Source organism: Rutilus rutilus (genome assembly GCF_951802725.1).
Source record: "Rutilus rutilus genome assembly, chromosome: 18".
Lineage (NCBI taxonomy): Eukaryota > Metazoa > Chordata > Actinopteri > Cypriniformes > Leuciscidae > Rutilus > Rutilus rutilus.
The window spans coordinates 19,952,843-19,973,719 of NC_140231.1; the positions used below are offsets into that span (position 1 = coordinate 19,952,843).

Here is a 20,877-nt window from a genome sequence, read left to right on the forward strand (position 1 = left end):
CACATGTCCACACTGAATGATATTTGTACCAGACTGACTGATGCGATTTGTGTTGTTGTACTTCAGGGGAACTCATCGGCATCGAGTACCTGTACTCCCAGACGGGCAGAGTGCTGCAGGACGTCAGCTTGGACCCTGAATGGCTGAGGAGGAAGAAGGCTGAGCAGAGGGAAGCGGCAGGAACAGTCGTCGCTGCCCGGGCCGGCGTGCCACAAGTACAGAGGTGCAGGAAATGTGGCCAGCCAAAGCGGAGGGAGACCGGACACACCCGCTACGGCAATGTACTTTTTTGCTCTGCCGCGGCGGGTAAGAGTGTGGAGGACTGGCTGAGGGAGATGAAGGACAGACACTTTTTCGGTCTTTTCTGCGGCAGGCCTAGGGAAATCGCCTTTTCCTTTTTCTTTCTCCTCCAGGCCGTTGTCCTGGGCACATCAGCCACATTGTCTGCAGCTGCAATTCTTCTCTTCTCAGACAGCCATTGCGATACTGTCTTGCCAGAAGAAGTGGCACAGAAGTCAAAGTCTGTACAGTTTTTTGTCTTTTTCTATGGGAAACAACGCACCTTTCCTCTGCTCTGGAAAAAAATAACACTTTAAAGAAACTTTAATAAACTTTGCCTTTGTCTGTGTGTTTTAATAGGTTCTCTTGTGATATGCATGTGGCAAAGTTGATGAGGGAGCGCTCTCTCGGCAACAGCGTCTCTGTTATATCACAAGCTATGTGAACAGCATAGTGAGGAATGGATGGAGAGGTCCCTGCAATACCTCTCTGTGTGTGACCGGTTCCAGGGCACCACCACACAGCCCATCTCACCTCCACCACCCAAGCCGCCTGTACCAACTGCCAAGTGGCTCCTCTATGTCCACGCAGAGGATATCCGGTCCCGGTATGGTGAGCTCAAAGCCAGGGTCACCTCTGTCTTTGGGTCCATCCTGAAGATGGACTCCACAAAAAAGGTAGCATATTAATCAAATATTAGATATACCCAAATGTGTATGTACAGGTGTATATAAATATTTTTTAGGTTATCTGTACTGAATTTTCTGTTTTTCAACAATAGGTGGCCAAAAAACTGGCGGGAGCTGCAGCTGGGACCGCAGCCTGGGTCACCAATGTGGGCAATGAGCACGGACAGGTCCTCATGTCTGTGCTTACCTCACATGAGGGTCAGGGACTGCTGCCCATGACCACAGGCCTGGTGAATAGGTACGAGGCGGCTGGAGTCGCTCCCCCCACACTCCTTTATGTGGACAGAGACTGCTGCTCTTCTGTGGGCACCTCCAGGGCAGGTGCCATGTTCAGCGGCTGGAGCGATGTGGTGGTACGTCTTGATGCGTGGCACTTCATGCGGCGCTTCGCCGCAGGTCTGCACACTGACAGCCACCCGCTCTACGGTCTGTTCATGGCGAAGCTCTCCGCCTGCATTTTCGTCTGGGATGAGGGAGATGTGGCTCTGCTGAGGGAGGCAAAAATGAGGGAGCTGGAGCAACGGCAGGGCATCAGAGGCCTCACTGAGGACCAGCTAACCAGCAGGCTCACCTCCCGACAGTTGGCGCTGCACTGTCGACGCTGCACACGTGGCGTGGAAGAGACAGAGCAGCTGATCGGTGAGTTGCTGGAGGCCTTCAAGGACGCCAGGGAAACCATGGGCATCCCCTTGGTGGACCAGGAGAGGATGGACGTCATCTGGGACACTCAAAGACGCCATCTTCCCTGCATCCAGGACCCCCCTGGTGTGCAGCTGTACACCCAGACAGGGAGTATGACAAAGGGAGGGGTCACTCTTCCTGTCTACCGCTGCGCTCGGGGGTCCACTTCCCTGGAGTCCTTCCACAACCACCTCAACTGCTTCATACCCGGTAAGAATACACATCCACTTCAATGTGTGTGTTTTTTTTTTTGTGTGTGTCTCAATGTGTCTTGTTCATGTCTTTTGTAATTATAAATTAGTGTTAATGTTTCCTTTTTTTTTAAATCAGGAAAGAGCGCTAACCTGGAAAATTTCCAGGCTTATCTGCTTGAGGGTTTGGAGCGGTGGAACGAGGACCGTGCTGCTGCTGCTGAGGTGGTTACTCACGAGGCCCCATCGCCGCTGCGCTGCTACAGTGGCTCGCTCCAGCACAGCCTCAATGAGCTCAGTCAGCGTCTTCTTGGCTGTAGTCTTGTAAAAGACTATTCAAAGCCAGGACAGTATACGGGTATGTGTCTATAATGCCATGCTTTGTTGTTTTCTTTGTAATGCACAGGCGTCTGTTTTAGAACCTTGTTTTCTATTTCATTTTGTTTTGTCAGGCGAGCTCATCGGGGTGGAGTACCTGTGTTCGCAGCAGTCCTGGGAGTTCAGGGAGGACTTTGGGCGGGACCCAGATGCCCCAGACGACTTGGTGGATGTAGAAGATGAGAGATTTGGCGATGAAGCAGAGGAGCAGGACCACACCATCTCAACTCTGTCTTTATTATCCACCAAGGAAGCTATACGCTTGACTCGGGATTCACCGTCACCCTCTCAGTCCTCCCAGGACCTGCCACCTGAGCCCCAAGACGATGTTTGTATGTATGCAGGCATCCCTTTCCATGCCATCATATGGAGGACTTTTTTGCATCCATACTAACTTCTTCTTTCTTCTTGTTAGGTGTGCAGAGGACCAGACGGGACACCGGGTTTTGATAGAGTGGTGGACCTGGCCAAGTACCTTGTTGAGCTCAGAGAAAAGCCTTGTGTCTCAGATAGGGAAGCCACTGGCATTGTTCGGCTGTGGGACAGGCCGCTGGACAGTGACAAAAAGGGGGTTTCCCATCCGGCGAGACACAAGGAGAGACTCGTGCAGGGCAGGTTCAAGGCCACCCACTCCAAAACCTCCACCTGCCATGGAAAGAGGAGCCTGAAGCGGTAAGTTAATATTTGCACACAGAGCTTTAATAATACAGATGACTATATGTTTTTTTATGCTTCAAAATTGCCTATTTTATTTTACAGGTGTGTGCTGGGGCAGGGTTCGGGTCCTGCGCAATGGCCTAATATTAGTCGAGTTGTAGAGGCAGTATGTCTGGAGCTTTGCTCCATTCATCCAGCGGGGAATGTGAAGTGGGGCGTTTCATTGAACCGCTGGGCTGCCATCCTACAGGACTACCAGGCCATACGGAGGCTGGTGGGGAACTGCCCAGCACTGAGGGGAAGGACAAGGATTCAGCTGTTTGAGGTCAATCAGCGGACTCTTTCTGTCTGGTAAGTAGTTTTTTTTTAAAGCCAGCTATAAAATGAATTTTACTATTCTCATATTCTGTGCATTCTATTAATTGTGCCATTTTAAACAGGTACAACAACTACAGGAAGAAGTTGGAAGCAGACGTGCTGGCTCTGAGCGTGCCCTTACCTCAGATCAGCATGGTGTCTGACACCCTGCTTCCTGTAGCCAAACAGAAGACGTCAGTGGCCTCTGCACCTGGATCCCCTTTCCCGTTTGTCTTAAACCCTGACCTTTCAGGTCAGGCCATACGACGTGGGCAGCGACGTCCTCCCACCGCGTCAACACCCGCCCTCTCTGCCCCACTATCAGCATCCCTCTCTGCACGACCATCAGCATCCCTCTCTGCACGACCATCAGCATCCCTCTCTGCACCACCATCAGCATCCCTCTCTGCAGCATCCCTCTCTGCAGCATCCCTCTCTGCAGCATCCCTCTCTGCACCACCATCAGCATCCCTCTGCCCCATCATCAGCATCCCTCTCTGCCTTGAGCAGAACAACTTTGTGGAGAAAGAGGAAGGCAGAAGAGTTTGCAGCTCAAAAACAAGGGCTGCCCCCTCCACAGAAACGTGAACGCAAAAAGTACACATGTAGTCGATGTGGGCAGCCCAGATCAAAAGAGTTTGGGCACACCAGGGTGGGCAGTTTCTTCTTCTGTGCCACAGCACACTGTGGAAAAGTGGCTGCAGGAGAGGAGAAAGAAAGAAAATCCTTTGGTGTAAATAATTTATTTATATATATATATATATATATTGTATATATATATATATTGTATATATATGTATATATATATATATATATATATATATGTATATATATATGTATATATATATATATATATATATATATATATATACACGAGCTTGATAAAAATGATCATTCAATAAGAAAATTTCAGATGGCACTTAGAGGCTTTTGCATCTGAACTCTTCATATATACTTAAAGCATAACCACATCAGTATTCTGAGAGGTTATATACATGTTGTACAGTTATACTTTGCAAGAGTGAGGTAACAGCAGGGTGTGAAATTGACCTCCAGTTGTGACCTGTGGCTGGGGGGATGTGAGACAGAAAGCAAAGCTTTGCAGGGTCATGCACAGGTTTCCAATTTAAAGTTCTAACGGATACTGTAGTGGCATAGTGAAACAAAACCCATATTTTGAGATCAACTTTAGCCTAATCTTTAGAGATCAACATTATTTTTTTGCCAAATTAAATACTTGAACCAACATATTCCTTTTATTTTGATGGTTTAATTAAACTTGTAGGGTACAATACAAGCAAATGTTGCACAAATGTCCCCTTGGACATCACTTTTGGCCACTACTGTAGATCTGACAAGTGTACTAATTTACTTAGTAAGTGTTTTAACAGCACTGTGTCATTTATTTCTTTTGTGTCTTGTAGATGATGGATTACAGTGCCCAGTTCCACAGGGAGACTTCTGGTGAGCTCACCCTGAAACCCTCACCTGAGGCAGCGGCTCTTGCTGCTGCCTACAGGAAAAATCCCACCCCGGGACGCTCATGGCCTGCTGCGAGGGTGAAGGAGGAGGCCATCGCTCGCGTGGCAGCAGCGGGAGGTGACACGTCCATTCACCAGCTTGTGCTGAGTGAAAGCGCCCTGCAGTTCGGCCAGTACCGGGGTAAAACCTTTAAATGGTTACTGTCCAATGATGTTGGTTACACATCCATGGTGCTGGCCGTGCATCAGCGGGAGCGGGAGGGCGGCGACACCACCCAGTCTGCTGTCATGAGCAACAAGGACGTGTTGCTGAGGTATGCAGGCCTGTTTCCTGACATGGTGGCTGCCATAAGTGAGCGCCGGGTCAGAGAGGGCTTTGGCACACCAGCCCAGGAAGACCAGGTGGTCGTTGGATTTGGCAAATTTGCCACCATGTCATTTAAGGACCTTTATGAGGCGACGGACCGCGACAGAAAAGGGTATGTGTTCACATCTCTAACAGAGGATGCAGACAGTAGAGAATGTGTAGTGTTGGAGCTTGAGCTAATTATGTGTCCCTCCATTTCAGCTTCATCAAGTGGATGAAAAAGCAGACTGCCAGACCGGGTACAAAGATGGAAACTCTGCAGAAGTACATACGGAGGAGAGACGCTGAGATGCTGCCAGAATCAGCGCCTCCAGGCATGAATCTAACTTAACTTTGTTTTGTTTTTGTAGGGTTTATATTAAAATTCTTGCATAAACTTAACAGTTATTGACCTGAACTGATCCAACACTTGAGCTGATAGTCTTTTTAGAGGTGCTTTAAAGCAGAGTTTGAATATTTAATTATTTTTGCATTATTTTTGCATGGTGTAAAGCTGCTTTTAAACAATCTGTATTGTGATAAGCACTATATAAATTAAGGGGACTTGACTTAATTAACGCTGTTCACAACTTAAACAATTTCAAGTATTTAGTTGTTTAGTTGTTTATTTGTACATAATTTGGGCGTCCAGCTCATAAAACCCACGAAAACAGCTGTTAATCAAACATAATCTATGGAAGTTTAATGTTTTGAATGGAATTATGGAAATAAATAAACTTTTCCATGATATTCGTAATTTCAATATTACAGTTTACTATTTACATTTATTTAATACACTTATTTAACAATGTATTATACAATATAATATATTTTGCATATATAACAATATATTGTGCATATTTTATGATATGATAAATGATACTGTGACAATAGCACATGGCTACTTAACATGCATGCCTCAGGAAGCACATGGCTACTTAATATGCAAGTCTCAAGCACCCTGCCAAATCCGCCCCCAGACTATGCCAAATTCAACAATTTGTCTCTTTTAGGCTGTACAAGCATCCCACAACCCCACAAACGACCCCATTGGGGTTTGGGGAGCATTACCCTGGAGTTCAGGGTCACTGTGCGCTCACTGTGGCTCTGGGGGGCACAGGGGGCCCACAGAGAACATCCATCAGGTTCCTCTCTATGCCCAGCAATGGTCTCTGGATGCCAGCCAATCAGCGGTTAGTGTAATCGAGCGTTTGTCGAGCGTTTTCAGATTTGGGCCAATCAGCAGCTCGGATAATCGAGCGTTTGTCGAGCGTTTTCAGATTTAGGCCAATCAGCAGCTCGGATAATCGAGCGTTTATCGAGCGTTTTCAGTTTTAGGCCAATCAGCAGCTCGGATTATCGAGCGTTTGTCATAGTATTTACATAGCAGAGTAAAACAAAAATAAATTGAATATTACGAATGTACTGATATAACATTGTAAAAGTACTCTGGGAAGACAATGTACTGACATGGAATTTGTCGATGTATTGTTACGTCTTGCCGTCAATCGCTGGTTTTGATATTTAAAAGATAACGTTAGTTAATTAACATTAACGTCAACGTCAACGTCAGGCGTCCTGTTTACACATTTAAACCATATTTACACTTGGAATTTCGACTCCAAACTGTAGTAACTACATCTAACAATTACAGGGTCTAAGGAAGATAACCAGGTAGTCTGATCAAAGATTAAATACATTTTTGAGAGATCGCTAGCATGTAATGTTATGCATTGCATTGGAAATGAATGGGACTGTAGCTAGGATGCTACAGTTTAATTACAACATGTGACGATCTCTGAAAACAAAATTAAATTATGAAAAGACCATACAGTTAGTATCTTTAGACCCTTAAGATTATAATATCACCACGTGATATCAAAATATAAAAGGTTAAATGTATGTTTTATGCATTAACAATAAGCCTGTTTGTTTAATGGCTGCCAATGCATAGGGGGCTAACCCTGGGGTCATTATTTATTTACCTGTTGTGTCACGTTATGTTAATTTGTTAACGTTAATATTTCAATAGTGAATGTGTAGTACTAGTATATTATGATATATCAATATATATCAGCCACCAGCGGGAGCGGGAGAAAAGTGCCTCCGACAGCCCCCTTATGGCCAACGCCGGTACTCGGCACTGTTACATGGAAAAACAGGCCAGTTTTACAAAGTCTGGACCCCATATCTGGACGCTTTGGAACCTTGTCTTCGCCCTATTATATTACAAGGAACAATGTAACTGTGTAACTTTCTGGACATTTAACCTTATTTTTTTGTCATCCTCTTCATCTTTTGGAAATGTTATTTTATACATTATATAATGTTGTTGCTATTTTTCTTTTCACAAATCTGCCTTATTATAGTATGGTCCTGTTTTATAGGGGGGGGGGGGGGGGGGGGGTTGATGTCTTGTTATATTTGTATCTTAAGAAAAATTCAATAAACAATATATATATATATATATATATATATATATATATATATTATAAAAAAAGGTACTTTTACATCATTAAAAAAAAAAAGGTACTTTTACATCATTAAAAAAAAAAAAAATCTCCTATTTCTCCAGGCTTTCCTGTGACCTTGTGGTTGTAGTGATGCTGAGGGAGCGCTCTTTGGGGAACAGTGCAACTCAGCTGTACAGGAAGCTGTGTGAGAGCCACAGCGAAGTCTGGATGCGACGGTCCATTCAGTACCTCGGCGAGTGCCAGCACTTCATGACCTCTGGAAACATCCGGCCACAATTGCCACCACTCCCGGAAATGCCAAAGGTCCCCTTCACCGGGGCTGCTTCCGACACAGCCGCCTGGGCCACGGATGTGGGCAACGAGCATGGGCAGGTCCTGAACTGCGTTCTCACTGCTGGTGAGGGCGAGGGCCTGCTCCGTATGGCGGCTGGGCTTATGGAGCGGTACCGACTCGCAGGCGCACCACCCCCCGAACTCATGTACGTGGACCGAGACTGTTGCTCTAGCGTCGGCGGATCCAAGACTGCTGCCATGTTTCCCGAGTGGGCCCAGATGGTGGTTCGTCTTGACATCTGGCACCTGATGCGGCGGTTCGCAGCAGGTGTTGTTTCTGAGAGCCACCAGCTGTACGGGGCCTTCATGCGACAGCTGTCCTCCAGCATAAACCAACTCACAATCTCCCGGTGGTAGGTTCATTAATTAATTGTTCATGTTTGCATCTGTTTTCATATTCATTATCATTTTCACACATAGATAATTATTGTCTTTTCTGTACAAAAGGCACAATGACCTTCAAGGCGGTTCAGGATTACACCAGCCCGGGCGTATACACAGGTATTGTGGCCATGCACATGCTACTTATGGTTAGCAGCTGTATTTCACCCATGTGTTGTTAAAACATCAGCGTTACGCACTCTGTTTTTCTATAGGTGAGCTCATTGATGTGCAATACTTGTATTCCAAAACCAATAGAGCATTTGAGGAACACTTTGCTGCAGATCCTGACACCCCAGATGAGCTTCGGGATGAGGACCAGGAGGGGGATGAGGGGTTTGAGGACTTGAGCTTTGACGAGCCCCTTGAATTTGGAGCTCAACTGCAATGTGTATTCATTTCTTTTGATGCCCAGGTGGAGAGTGTGGGACCAGATGGCCAAGCTGGGTATGACCATGTCATAAAGCTGGCAAACAGACTGGTTGAGCTGTGCCATCAGGGCTTCGTCACTCAGGAGAAAGTAGATGAGATTGTCACTCTGTGGGACAACCCGTCAGAGCATGGCATGGGTACTGAGTACCTTGAGTGCCGGTCCTGGTCACTGGATATCCTGAACCAACTAGATGCCGTCCACCATGAGAAGTTTCCAGTGGTTTTGGTCTCTGAACTCCACCCTCCTGTGCTGTCAAAACATCAGGAACCGGTCCGGCATGGCCACTCAACCTCTGAGTTTGCCATTCAGCAGTATGCATCCGGACAGGCAGTACAGCGTGATCAAGGCAAACCTCCTCCGGTGGGCTCGACGGCAGCAGCTGTTCCCTGACCTGCTTTTGCCGCTATACTTTCTAGAGCTGTTTGAAGACCAAACCCTGCAAGAGAAGTAGCATTTCTAAGCCATGGGTTTCAATTTAGGAGCAAAATAAAGCCTGTGGTTAACATTCATTGACGAGACTTTCAAGGTGTATTTTACAACAAATAAAACACAATCAAACATGATTGTAGCTGATGTGGTTTTTTTTTTTTTTTTTTTTTTTTTTTTTTTAAATGTAGGATGTTGAGAAGGAGGTGAGTAAAATGCTAAAACAATGCAGGTAGCCTTTATAGCAACTTGTTACCAACACAGAGAGAGATGTGTAAATGCATTTTCCATGTACTTTACCACACTAGTGTAATCCTTAGATTTTCTAGCCCATAAACTGGCTTTGCAGGTTTGCATGCAGCATTTGCCAAGGGTTTGTTCTACTACACCAGTCCTTCCTGCAGATAAAGCAGAAAAATAAGTGCACGTTCATGAGAAAGTGAGGCTGTTATCCAAATTTGCGGTCCACACATCTGAACCAGATGCAGCAGCAGCAATTTTCCTAAAAGTGACCTAAAAGAAGAACTAAAAACTAAACACATTCTAGAGACAGACCATTCCCTGCCTGTTTAAAAAGAAAAAATAACCAACTTTGCAGGCATCATAGAGAAACCACAAAATGGTTGCATTACTATGACGTTTCATTAAGAGTGTGCCTGAGATTTTGTCATTCAGGCGGTGATATACTTCTAAAACCTTGGTTGCATTCTTTTCTTTTAAGTTTGATAACGTCAAGAATGTTTAATTAGTCTTTCTGTGCTTGATATGCATGGCATTTCATTCTCTCTCCTTCCCAGTTGTCTGTCTTATTGTCCTTATTATATAGTGGCTGTACAAATGATGATTTCAGCTGTTTTGGTGTAAATATTTGGTAAACACACCTTTGATTCTCCTGAATTTTCTACCTGAGATGTAAACACGAGATTGATGGTGATTATTTTGCTTTTTAATAAAAGTATATATATTTAAATGAATAATTGTTCAAATTCCAATTCAAATTGATCCAATAGAAGAAAAAAAAGAGGTGAAAACATGGCATTTTGAAAATATATACTCTACCGTTCAAAAAGATTTTTAAATTTTTTTAAAAGAAGTATCTTCTGCTCACCAAGGCTGCATTTATTTGTAATTAGTAATATTGTGAAATATTGTTTTCTATTTTAATATATTTTAAACTAATTTATTCCTGTGATCAAAGCTGAATTTTCAGCATCATTACTCCAGTCTTCAGTGTCACATGATCCTTCAGAAATCATTCTAATATGATGATTTGATGCTCAAGAAACATTCATTATTATTATCAACAGTTGTGTACACATTTTTTTTTCTAAATTCTCTGATGAATGGGAAGTTCAAAAGAACAGCATTTATTTAAAATAGAATATTTTCTAACATTATAAATGTCTTTACTGTAACTTTGGATCAGTTTAACTCATCCATGATGAATAAAAGTATTGATTTATTTTATTTCTTTCCCCCAAAAATAAAATTAAAACTCTTACTGACCCCAAACTTTTGAACGGTAGTGTTTAATGTTACAAAAGCTTTAGATTTCAGATAAATGCTGTTCTTTTGAACTTTCTATTCATCATAGCATCATGAAATAAAAATGTAAATAACTGTTTTCAACATTGATAATAATCATAAATGTTTCTTGACCATCAAATCATCATATTAGAATGATTTCTGAAGGATCATGTGACACTGAAGACTGGAGTAATGATGCTGAAAGTTCAGCTTTGATCACAGGAATAAATTACACCTTACTGTATATTCACATAGAAAACAGCTGTTTTAAATTGGAATAATATTTCACAATATTACTGTTTTTGTTTGTATTTTTAATCAAATAAATGCAGCCTTGGTGAGCAGAAGATACTTCTTTTAAAAACATTAAAAATCTTACTGACCCCAAACTTTTGAACGGTAGGCTAGTGTATATATATATTATTATTTTTAATGAAGAAATAGTAACCTGTACGTGTTTCTTGCTTTCTTTTCACTCACAGTACTCTCTAAAAATTGCAGATAATTGTTATGAATGTTTAAATTGATGTCTAGAGAAATACGATTGACAAATGACATCCAGTCATATTTACAAATGTAACTACTCCTTGTGATTAGTTTTTGCAATACACAATTTAGACAATCTCTCAAATCTAGCATAATGTCGTTTTAAACATGGAATTTTAAGATGTTTCTGGTCTACAATCTGATCTGTCAGATGATGCTCGAAAGAAGAAAAGTTTTCGTCTTGAATGCAGCGGAGAACGTGTGTCATGTAATTCTTCTGAATTACGAAGCAAGATCATGCGACAACATTTATTTAGTAACTAACAACGTTTAAGTTTTGTTTGCGGTGAGTGGAAATTAAAATTCCACTAATTCTCGTTTTGCTCTGCGTTTTCAGGTAACGTTACAAAAGAAAAAAAGAAGAGCCAAGGAAAACGACGAAAATTTGACACATCTATGCGGAAACGACATTTATTTTATACATTAGAATTAATACTATATAATCATACTGGATTAAATTCGTGTCGATTTCTGATGGTTTTGAGTCGAAAGGAATGAAGATTCAGAGTTAACATTAACGATGCTTAAACATTAATAACTGTCAAATTAGATTAGATTAGATCATCTAAGGAAACAGCAGGATGTTAAATGCAGTCATTGCGAATATTTACACCATTTTCTTCTTGAAAGCAAACAGTTTCTTTTCCTGTAACAACTTTGAACCCGAGCTGAAGATGTAAATTCAGCTGTGAGCCAGTCATAGATATATACACTAGATGTCGCCTTGGGGTTCTAAACATGCGTCAAAACCGCCGCCATCTTTGAACAGGGGTCTTGTCATAGGAAGTAGCTAGGTAACGCTGCTATCTCCACCTGTACTTCGAATTCATGGATGACGCCGGACTTTTGTGCTGCGTATGGATGTTCACACGAACGAAATCTAAACCAGACAGCATGGGATTACATTTACTCTGTGGATGGTAGTAGTCAAGTTGTTTTTTTATAAGTTAAGTGTACATTTCTCTGCTTGGAGGAAGAAAATGAACTGTGATTCTCGCACAGAAAATGAACTGTGAATGTGCTGTACTCTTTAGATATTATTTGAAATAACCCTTGTGTTTAAAATGTACAATATGCAGGAGTTGATCCTCAATACCCACTTTTGGCTGTGATGTGCTGTGTTGTTCCTAACTTAAGATTTTTTTCCGATTGTACTCAAACCTTTTAATGGAAAAAAACAGTGTGACGCTTGTAACCTGTAAGTACAGTCCTAACGGTATGCTTGTCCTCTCCCTGTCAATCTTCAAACAGTACATCCATGATTATTATACATAGAATTCCACAAATCTTATGTATGTGTGAGTTTTGCACACATGAGTTGGGCTCAAGGGCTTGTTTCTTCCTTGCAAACTGGGGATGGAGGTGTGGAAGGACACTGGAATTTGTGAAAATGTCAACTGTTTAAAGTCTTTCTTTAAAGTGAATTTCGTTTTGTATAAATTGTATCTTAATTTTAATCAATTTTATTCATCAACAAATTGCCTGTTAATATAATCATGGAGGCGCCCGCGCGGTCACTTACCTATTGCACGTTAACTGGAGCGCATCTCATCCTAACTTAACGAAACTCAGTCTATGCCTCACACAGACATGAGAAATACATCAAATACACAAAGCTTGAAAAGTCTTTAAACGAAATAACTTAAAACGAAAGAAAAAGGCTACTCTCTGATTATTATGTGCATTTCTCTCTATAGGCGCGTTCACTACGGAGATGGCGATCGTCAACTTCATCTTTGCAGCCGAGTCGACACTGTCAGAAGTTTATTAATAAAAATCAATGCACGCGTCACCGGATTTACAAATGCACTTCTTGCTTGTTGCACGCGCACATATTATGGCGAAATAACGAGATAGTATGTTGAAATAACATTATTATTAATAAAACATATTTTTTGATTGAATGCTGAATGTTGCGCTTGTTCAATTTAATAAAATTAAAACTTTAATTGTGATCATTAAAATAATTGAATATTAAATATTTAGTGGCCAAGTTTTGCTCATTTACAGTGCTATGCATAAGTTTAGACACCCATGCTAAAGTTGACTAAAAAGAGGAATAAAAAATCATCTTTTGGAAATTGAACTTAATGCCTTAATTTAAAAAATTAGGAAAAATCCAACCTTTAAGGACACCAATTTTCTTTGTGAATGAATAATGTATCGTAAATAAATAAATGTTCTTCCTTAAAATACAGGGTGCATAAGTTTGGACACCCCTATGTTAAATTCCCATAGAGGCAGGCAGATTTTTTTTTAAAGTATTTAAAAATATATATTTTTAGGATACTATGCATCCTGATAAAGTTCCCTTGGCGTTTGGAATTAAAATAGCCCCACATCATCACATAGCCTTCACCATACCTAGAGATTGGCATGGGGTACTTTCCATAAGATCATCTCTCAATGCAAATCAAACTAGCTATTAGGCTAACTGAAATAAAACCATGCCAATCTCTAGGTATGGTGAAGGCTATGTGATGATGTGGGGCTATTTTAATTCCAAAGGCCAAGGGAACTTTATAGGGATGCATATTATCCTGGATCCATGAAGTAACTGGCCTTTAAAAATAAAAATCTGCCTGCCTCTATGGGAATTTAACATAGGAGTGTCCAAACTTATGCACTCTGTATTTTAAGGAAGAACATTTATTTATTTACGATGCATTATTCATTCACAAAGAAAATTGGTGTCCTTAAAGGTTGGATTTTTCCTAATTTTTTAAATTAAGGCATTAGGTTTAGTTTCCAAAAGATGATTTTTTATTCCTCTTTTAAGTCAACTTTAATATGGGTGTCTAAACTTATGCATAGCACTGTATATACACTCACCTAAAGGATTATTAGGAACACCTGTTCAATTTCTCATTAATGCAATTATCTAATCAACCAATCACATGGCAGTTGCTTCAATGCATTTAGGGCTGTGGTCCTGGTCAAGACAATCTCCTGAACTCCAAACTGAATGTCAGAATGGGAAAGAAAGGTGATTTAAGCAATTTTGAGCGTGGCATGGTTGTGGCATGCCAGACGGGCCGGTCTGAGTATTTCACAATCTGCTCAGTTACTGGGATTTTCATGCACAACCATTTCTAGGGTTTACAAAGAATGGTGTGAAAAGGGAAAAACATCCAGTATGCGGAAGTCCTGTGGGCGAAAATGCCTTGTTGATGCTAGAGGTCAGAGGAGAATGGGCCGACTGATTCAAGCTGATAGAAGAGCAACTTTGACTGAAATAACCACTCGTTACAACCGAGGTATGCAGCAAAGCATTTGTCTAGTGCGAGACTGCCAGTGCGATGCTGCTCTCCAGCGGTTGGTCTGCGTACTGCACGCGTAAACACTGGGTTTTTCAGTTGATACAGTGTAAAACATGAAAAATTACAGTAAATTCATCATTAATAATTCATAATTAATAAAAATGAGGAACGCTTCACGAATTTGCGTGTCATCCTTGCGCAGGGGCCATGCTAATCTTCTCTGTATCGTTCCAATTTTAGTATATGTGCTGCCGAAGCAAGCACGAACTGAGAGATTTGAGGAGAGCTATTTATACCCATGACCTCCAGCTATGCATTTCATAGGTGGTAAGTAGATAAACCCCTTATTCTACTCACTTATATCAAATGTGACTGTAAATCATGGTAACATAATCATGTAAACCTTTAAAAAAACCCAGAATATTTTCAAACCAGCAGTTTATGTAGGTTTACCGTAGTATTTCCTGCACTTGTGCAAAAGGCGCTTCTCTGGTCTAGCTCTGATTGGACGTCTCTGTGTGACAGAGGAGCTCTTTGTCTCGCGTCTGGCACCCTCCCCCGCAGACAGCGCAGAAACTTCCTCCGGGGCAAAGAGCACAAAAGACCAGAGACCAGGAAACTCTCCTGTGAAAACATTGTGAAATGCTTGAAGTCTGAGAATCCCACAACACTCAAAGACTAGAAACATTTGATCTGACGTCAAGATCAATGCCTGCCTCTATACATGATGTTGAATTGCACATGGCATTGGAGTAATCTAGTTGCAAAATATTAGCTATTTGAACTTTAAAAAGTCTTTAGCTGCACTGACATGTGTTTCCATATATATCTTATCTATTAATCTTTATAGAATCTTAACAGAATTTCTTTCATTTTTCCCTATCAGTTTGTATCTGCAAAGCTTATGTAGGCCGTAGGTTTTGTAAATAAAGCCATCAGCGTGATGCCAATGACTGTTAGATCAAAGAGGAGAAAGAATAGATAAATAGAATAGATAAAAATATTTAAAAAGGTCTCCCTTAGCAATATGTGGTGACCTGAGGGAGTAAATAAACACCTCAATATGAAGCATTTGAGAGAGATCCTCTCCTAATGCCAGACATGTATTTCAGGCCCTTAAATCAAATCTAGGAAATGTTAGAAAATCCAAGAATCCTGAAAAAAAGTCTATGACGGTTTACACAAAAATATTAAGCAGCATATAAAACGGTTTTCCGCACTGATAATAAAAAAATGTTTCTTGAGCACCAAATCAGCATATTAGAATGATTTCTGTAGGATCATGTGAAGTCTGGAGTAATGATGCTGAAAATTCAGCTTTACCACCACAGCAATAAATTAAATTGAAATAATATTTCATAATATTGTTGTTTTTACTGTATTTTGATCAAATAAATGCAGCCTTGGTGTGTTTTTAACACTCAAGAGACAATCACTTGTCGCCATCTAGTGGCGTAATTGTTTTCCAAGGTTTGCCATCACAGGAATAAATTACGTTTAATTAATTATCAGTTAATTAAAATTGTAATGATTCACAATATTAATGTTTTTACTGTATTTTTGATCAAATAAATGCAGCTTTGGTATTAAATGCATGTAAAAAAAAAAGTTATTGTTTTCCCAGTTTCGCCTGACCCAAAAACCCGGCCTCACCCAGAGAAATACCAGAAATACTCACTTTTACCAACGAAGATGAGTATAATTTCACGTGCCACTCATGAATGGCCATATTACGATTCTGATACGAATAATAGCCTACATTTGCAACAACCTTTAAACCATTTTCAACATTTAGCATTCGCCTCGTTAAATTAAGACCTTTATTTGACGTTCAATTCTTGATTTTATAGTCGGCGCTTTTTCTTTCTTTTCTTTTTTTAAAGCATTGAAGCAAGTCACTGTTCACTGCCATTATATGGACGAATGCGAGCAAGACATAAAAAAAAAATCTCCTTTTGTGGTGTGAAAAAGAAAGAAGCTCATATGGCATTATAATACGACAGTGAGAGTAAATAATAGCTATATCCTTTTAAAAAAAACATCAAGATAGTAACACAGTTTGTCACTAGAGGGAGCTTTACACCGTGTTATAAGTCAGTGTTCATTAGAATGATCTTGATTCTTGAAACAAATTTTTCAGGGTAAAAACTTACATTCAGTTTCTTTAACTTGCAAATTCGAAATTTGTTCCATGTTCGCGTTTATTTCGAATTGCAATGTCCGCTTCGATCCTCCACTACTCAAATAAGGCCTTCAAGAAATGAAAAACGTAACAGCCACTTGAAGAAACATGAAATAATAATGTAGCCTACTTTAACACACAAAAAAAATAAAATTAAAAATGATATCAAATTTCAAATGATTTGACCCTTTGAAAATCCGTAAGTTGAGAAAAAAATGAAAATGAAAACAACTAAAAAACAAAGCACATCACATTCAAATTCTGGAAATTTGCCTTTTAGAACACTGGTTTCTCTTATTTGCTCAGTATTATATTTGTGCTGTTCTAACCACTCCTTTAAATCCCTGTTTAAATAGGCCTACTATTAATTTTTAGTTTTTCTTTTCTTCCCTTTTAATTTATAACAAGGAACTACTTTTCTAACTATTCCACAGATTATATCAAAGTTACTGAATGCTAGACCATTCAATCTCTCACTGTGGCACTGAAATGTTCAGTTAAATACCTCTCTCAAATGAGAGAATCAACTAGGCTAATTCAAATTTCACATATCAATGTCAGAACACATCACATGAACAGTGAATACATACAATTATAAAGGTCCATACACTGCGAATGAGCTATGGAAGTCTCTATGGAAACGGAAGGATCAGTAGATAACGTCCTTTTTTAAAAGCGCTCAGTTCATTCAGTGAGCAAGCGTTAAAATGTTCTGAAAGTCAATGTTGTGAAATATAATGTGTGGAAAAAAACTCAAAGATGTAACTTATCCAACCCGACGCGAAAAGAAATTTCAGTCCATTCCGCTCTTTGGGGTGGCCCGCCATCTGATTCTCTCCTCGAATGCGCTGTTCAGCGTCAGTGATTCAATAACTCGAACACAGTAGGGATGGGCAAATGAAGCCTAGAAGCACTGAGGCTTTCCCCTGAATGTTTCGGGAAAAGATTCGAAGAATTCGACTCTCAAGAGTGTCGAAAACAGCGCCATCTTGTGGAAGGTCAAATTTATAGCAGCCATGTTTATGAGCAGCTGAATGCGCAGTGCCGTTGTTTTATCCATTAAGCACAAATAAAAGACTGACAACGCTAAATGTTCAGTTTTCTGATAATATAATTAACACATTAAAGTGTGGCAATAAAACAAATGTAACAATTATGTTAATAGGCCTACTACACAGAAATAAAAATACCAACAGAGTTGCTTGATGCAAGTAGGGCCTAACTGTTAGTCTATTTATGGGGAACTATACGGTTATCTGGGTTCAAACATTCCGACACGCAAAGTGAAGCATTCACGTGCCTGGAAAGAATGTGAGGCTTCGTTTTTCGTTGATCGCGTGTTTCTCCGAAAACAATACGCGCTCCGACACGGAGCTTCATGAGAAATTGCGCTGCGTAGCCTACTTAAGACGCGCTTTGAAGCTTCAGTGTCAAATGTAACATCACTAGAACACAGTCCGAAAAGCACGCGCGCACACACACACAAAAAACGCGGCCTGCACATAACCGGACAGCACACTTAATTCAATGTGAATATTTAACTCACCAATTCCCTTTGTAAACAACTCAGTTGATGTTGTTTCCTCCGTGTGACGCAGCTGACATAAAGTTGATTGATTCGATCTCAGTCTATAACTCGTTACAAAACTCACTCAAATCAGCAAATCTCATTCGATATATATTCCTAAACATTTCAGATCTAGGTTTTAACTAATAATTTCTCTAATATTCTTCTCTTTTCAGGGTTTCTCTGCAGAACAAATCTTTTCCCAAGTTCAACGTCTCCGTCTTCTCCCGTCTAACTTGTGGGCGGAGTTATCACTGAATCAACCTAATTGGTCTATCTACCTCTACAGTGCGATTTCATCATTTCCATTGGGTAAGTTTTTTTTTTTTCTCTTATATTCCATTTAATATAATTTTAACATTATTGCATTTCATGTCTCAGCTCCACCCCTTTTTTGTAGCCGATATTGGGATATTCTTGAGTCATCAGCTGCAGTCAAAGGATCTGCCCTTATGATGTTAAAGTTTGGTTATTTAAGAAAATAATAAATGTATTAATGAAGCTAGATGCCCTGTTGATATATGTGTGATATATTTATTTAAACTGCAAAGGTAAAGCACATACAAAATTACTGTGACAGATGTGAAGGGGGAGTATAATTTATAGCTACCTGTGCTGTGACAGGTTTCTCGACAAGAAAGACTTCCGCAAAAGATACACCTGTGCATCCTCGCTCATAATTCCTCTGGAAGCTTCCTCACTTCTCATTCCTCAATTAGAGAATTGAGATCCCCTTCAAGATGGTTGAGCTCGATCGGTTTTCGGGTCATAGGACGAAGGAGCGAGGAAATGAGAAGGGGATCATGCCTATGTTCCCACCAAGAGGCAACCTCCCCGTCTCTCTCTTGAAACCAACACGGAAGTGAGTTAAACTGCAATTCATTGACTGGCCGCTTGAGGCTGGCTGCACAAGTGAGTCAAATCTGTATCTCCCCCATGTTAAAATTACCAACTTTACAGCATAAAAAAACATGTTTACAGCCTGGTTCTCAATGTGGCTTTGGTCTATACAGCTAATTTTGCCCTTCGTAACAACTGTGAGGGGGGTGAATTTTTTTATAACTCATCCGTTTAGTTGATTAATATTTAAAGTTCTGCATAATTAAGGGTGTGGCCACTTGAGTGACAGGTGGATTGCGGCTGATGTCAATGCTAGCCGTTTGTCTGCTGTTACTAGCCGTCGCTTCACCTCAGCAAATGTTAGCTGCTGAACTTGCCATCTCTGCAGTGTTTTGTGCTTTTTTTCGGGATTATTTCATACAATTTAATACACCCATTACTTCGCCCACGGCTTAGGATTCCGTCGTTGTCGTCGAGTATCGTTCGAGAGAACAATGCAGCGCTGTATTTCAGTTGGTTTCCTCTGTGAACATGCACTAATGGATGTCTGACAATTTCGTTGCTTTTTGGAGTTTTCAGATTTAAAAACGTCAATAAAGGCTCGTTCGTTCTGCTCTCTGATCAAATCACTGTCAAACACACTCTCTCAGAGTAATATTAAGTCACTGCATAATACATTTTCAACTAGCAGTATAGTAACGTACAGAATCACGATACACAGTCTCACGTCACTTGTAGCCATGTCTTTTAACTATTATAATATTTCGAAGGGCAAAAATAGGAACTTTTAATTGGCTGTACATCATCAACTGTCAGGCCCTGTGCAGTCGCAGACTTGGTACTGTCAGTATAGCATAACGTTATAGCATTACCTCCCCAGCCTGAGCTAACTCGATCACGTCGAGCTAGGTGGGCGTGATTTCAGATAGCCAGGCTATGGCAAGGCTCCTTCTTCCTCTTTCGTTTTTTGGCGCATTGCATTCTCAGTGCATACCGCCACCTACCTTTGCTGTTATGCAGTCATGATTTCTTATGATCAGTTTTTGCTTTTTTATTTATTTATTTAATTTATTTTTTATTCTCACTTGCCTCTTCCTCACATATCAATCCTTATATATAATTATTTGATGCTCCATCTCATTCCATCTCCCATATCCGATCTGGCGCTGCGTGTTCAGCTCCTCCAGACCGGCCTGGAATAGACCAAAGCATCCTTACTCTATATTAAATCCTTTCACTTAATCCTGTAGTATATATGTATTCTATTAACATTCTGTATCCTACTCTATCTCTATTAAAATCATAACCTAACAAATATGCCAAATCGTTATTAACCTTCCCTCTGTCGTTTAAATATGATATCAACTCCTTCCTTTCCTCATCATACCTTTTACAATCGTACATCACGTTCTACTGTTTCTTTCTCCCCACAATTCTCACATAAACCAGTCTCATGAACTCCAATTATAAAGAGCGATGCGTTCAGTCCTGAGTGTCCAAGTCTCATCCTAGTCATTAAAACCTCTTCTTTCCTATTTCTACCATTTATACATTTCTTACCTACCATTTTTTTAATATTATATAAATGCCGCCCCTTGTTATCTGTATTCCAGTTTTCCTGCCACTCTTTAATAATATTTTCCTTAATAATAGATTTGATTTCGCATTTACTTAATGGAACATTAAAATCTATTTCTTCCCTTTTTAAAGCATTTTTTGCTAATTCATCAGCAGATTCATTACCAGCTACTCCTGCATGCGCTGGCACCCAGCAGAATCCAACTTCTACTCCTATCCTTTGTATTCGCCATAATAATGAAAATATTTCCCACAACAAATCTTCTCTAGA

At 40.5% G+C, this 20,877-nt stretch overlaps 4 protein-coding genes and 1 long non-coding RNA gene across 5 annotated transcripts; 4 read left to right on the forward strand and 1 right to left on the reverse strand.

Moving 5' to 3' along the window:
• Window positions 1-734: 734 nt before the first annotated feature.
• LOC311277277 (uncharacterized protein) lies at window positions 735-2,965 on the forward strand. Its single transcript, XM_084387542.1, has 5 exons — window positions 735-956; window positions 1,061-1,859; window positions 1,980-2,198; window positions 2,293-2,550; window positions 2,634-2,965. The coding sequence occupies exons 1-5, from the start codon at window positions 744-746 to the stop codon at window positions 2,666-2,668; spliced, it is 1,524 nt and encodes a 507-aa protein (XP_084243668.1). The 5' UTR covers window positions 735-743; the 3' UTR covers window positions 2,669-2,965.
• On the forward strand, window positions 2,937-7,764 carry LOC311277643 (uncharacterized protein; the record flags this gene model as incomplete). The annotated part of the gene is made up of 7 exons (XM_084388012.1): window positions 2,937-3,226; window positions 3,316-3,426; window positions 3,491-3,965; window positions 4,657-5,192; window positions 5,282-5,394; window positions 6,073-6,252; window positions 7,635-7,764. 7 exons carry the CDS (start codon window positions 2,937-2,939, stop codon window positions 7,658-7,660), a joined length of 1,731 nt encoding a protein of 576 aa, XP_084244138.1. The 3' UTR covers window positions 7,661-7,764.
• Window positions 7,566-9,379, forward strand: LOC311277278 (uncharacterized protein). Its single transcript, XM_084387543.1, has 3 exons — window positions 7,566-8,219; window positions 8,314-8,367; window positions 8,663-9,379. Exons 1-3 carry the CDS (start codon window positions 7,663-7,665, stop codon window positions 8,709-8,711), a joined length of 660 nt encoding a protein of 219 aa, XP_084243669.1. The 5' UTR covers window positions 7,566-7,662; the 3' UTR covers window positions 8,712-9,379.
• On the reverse strand, window positions 8,989-19,930 carry LOC311277279 (uncharacterized protein). Its single transcript, XM_084387544.1, has 4 exons — window positions 18,799-19,930; window positions 14,893-15,063; window positions 9,407-9,504; window positions 8,989-9,116 (listed from the first exon to the last, which is right to left on the reverse strand). The coding sequence occupies exons 1-4, from the start codon at window positions 18,854-18,856 to the stop codon at window positions 9,093-9,095; spliced, it is 351 nt and encodes a 116-aa protein (XP_084243670.1). The 5' UTR covers window positions 18,857-19,930; the 3' UTR covers window positions 8,989-9,092.
• On the forward strand, window positions 14,601-18,901 carry LOC311277280. The gene is made up of 3 exons (XR_014625199.1): window positions 14,601-14,766; window positions 18,365-18,500; window positions 18,813-18,901. It is a non-coding gene; the product is annotated as an uncharacterized lncRNA (long non-coding RNA).
• Window positions 19,931-20,877: the final 947 nt, after the last annotated feature.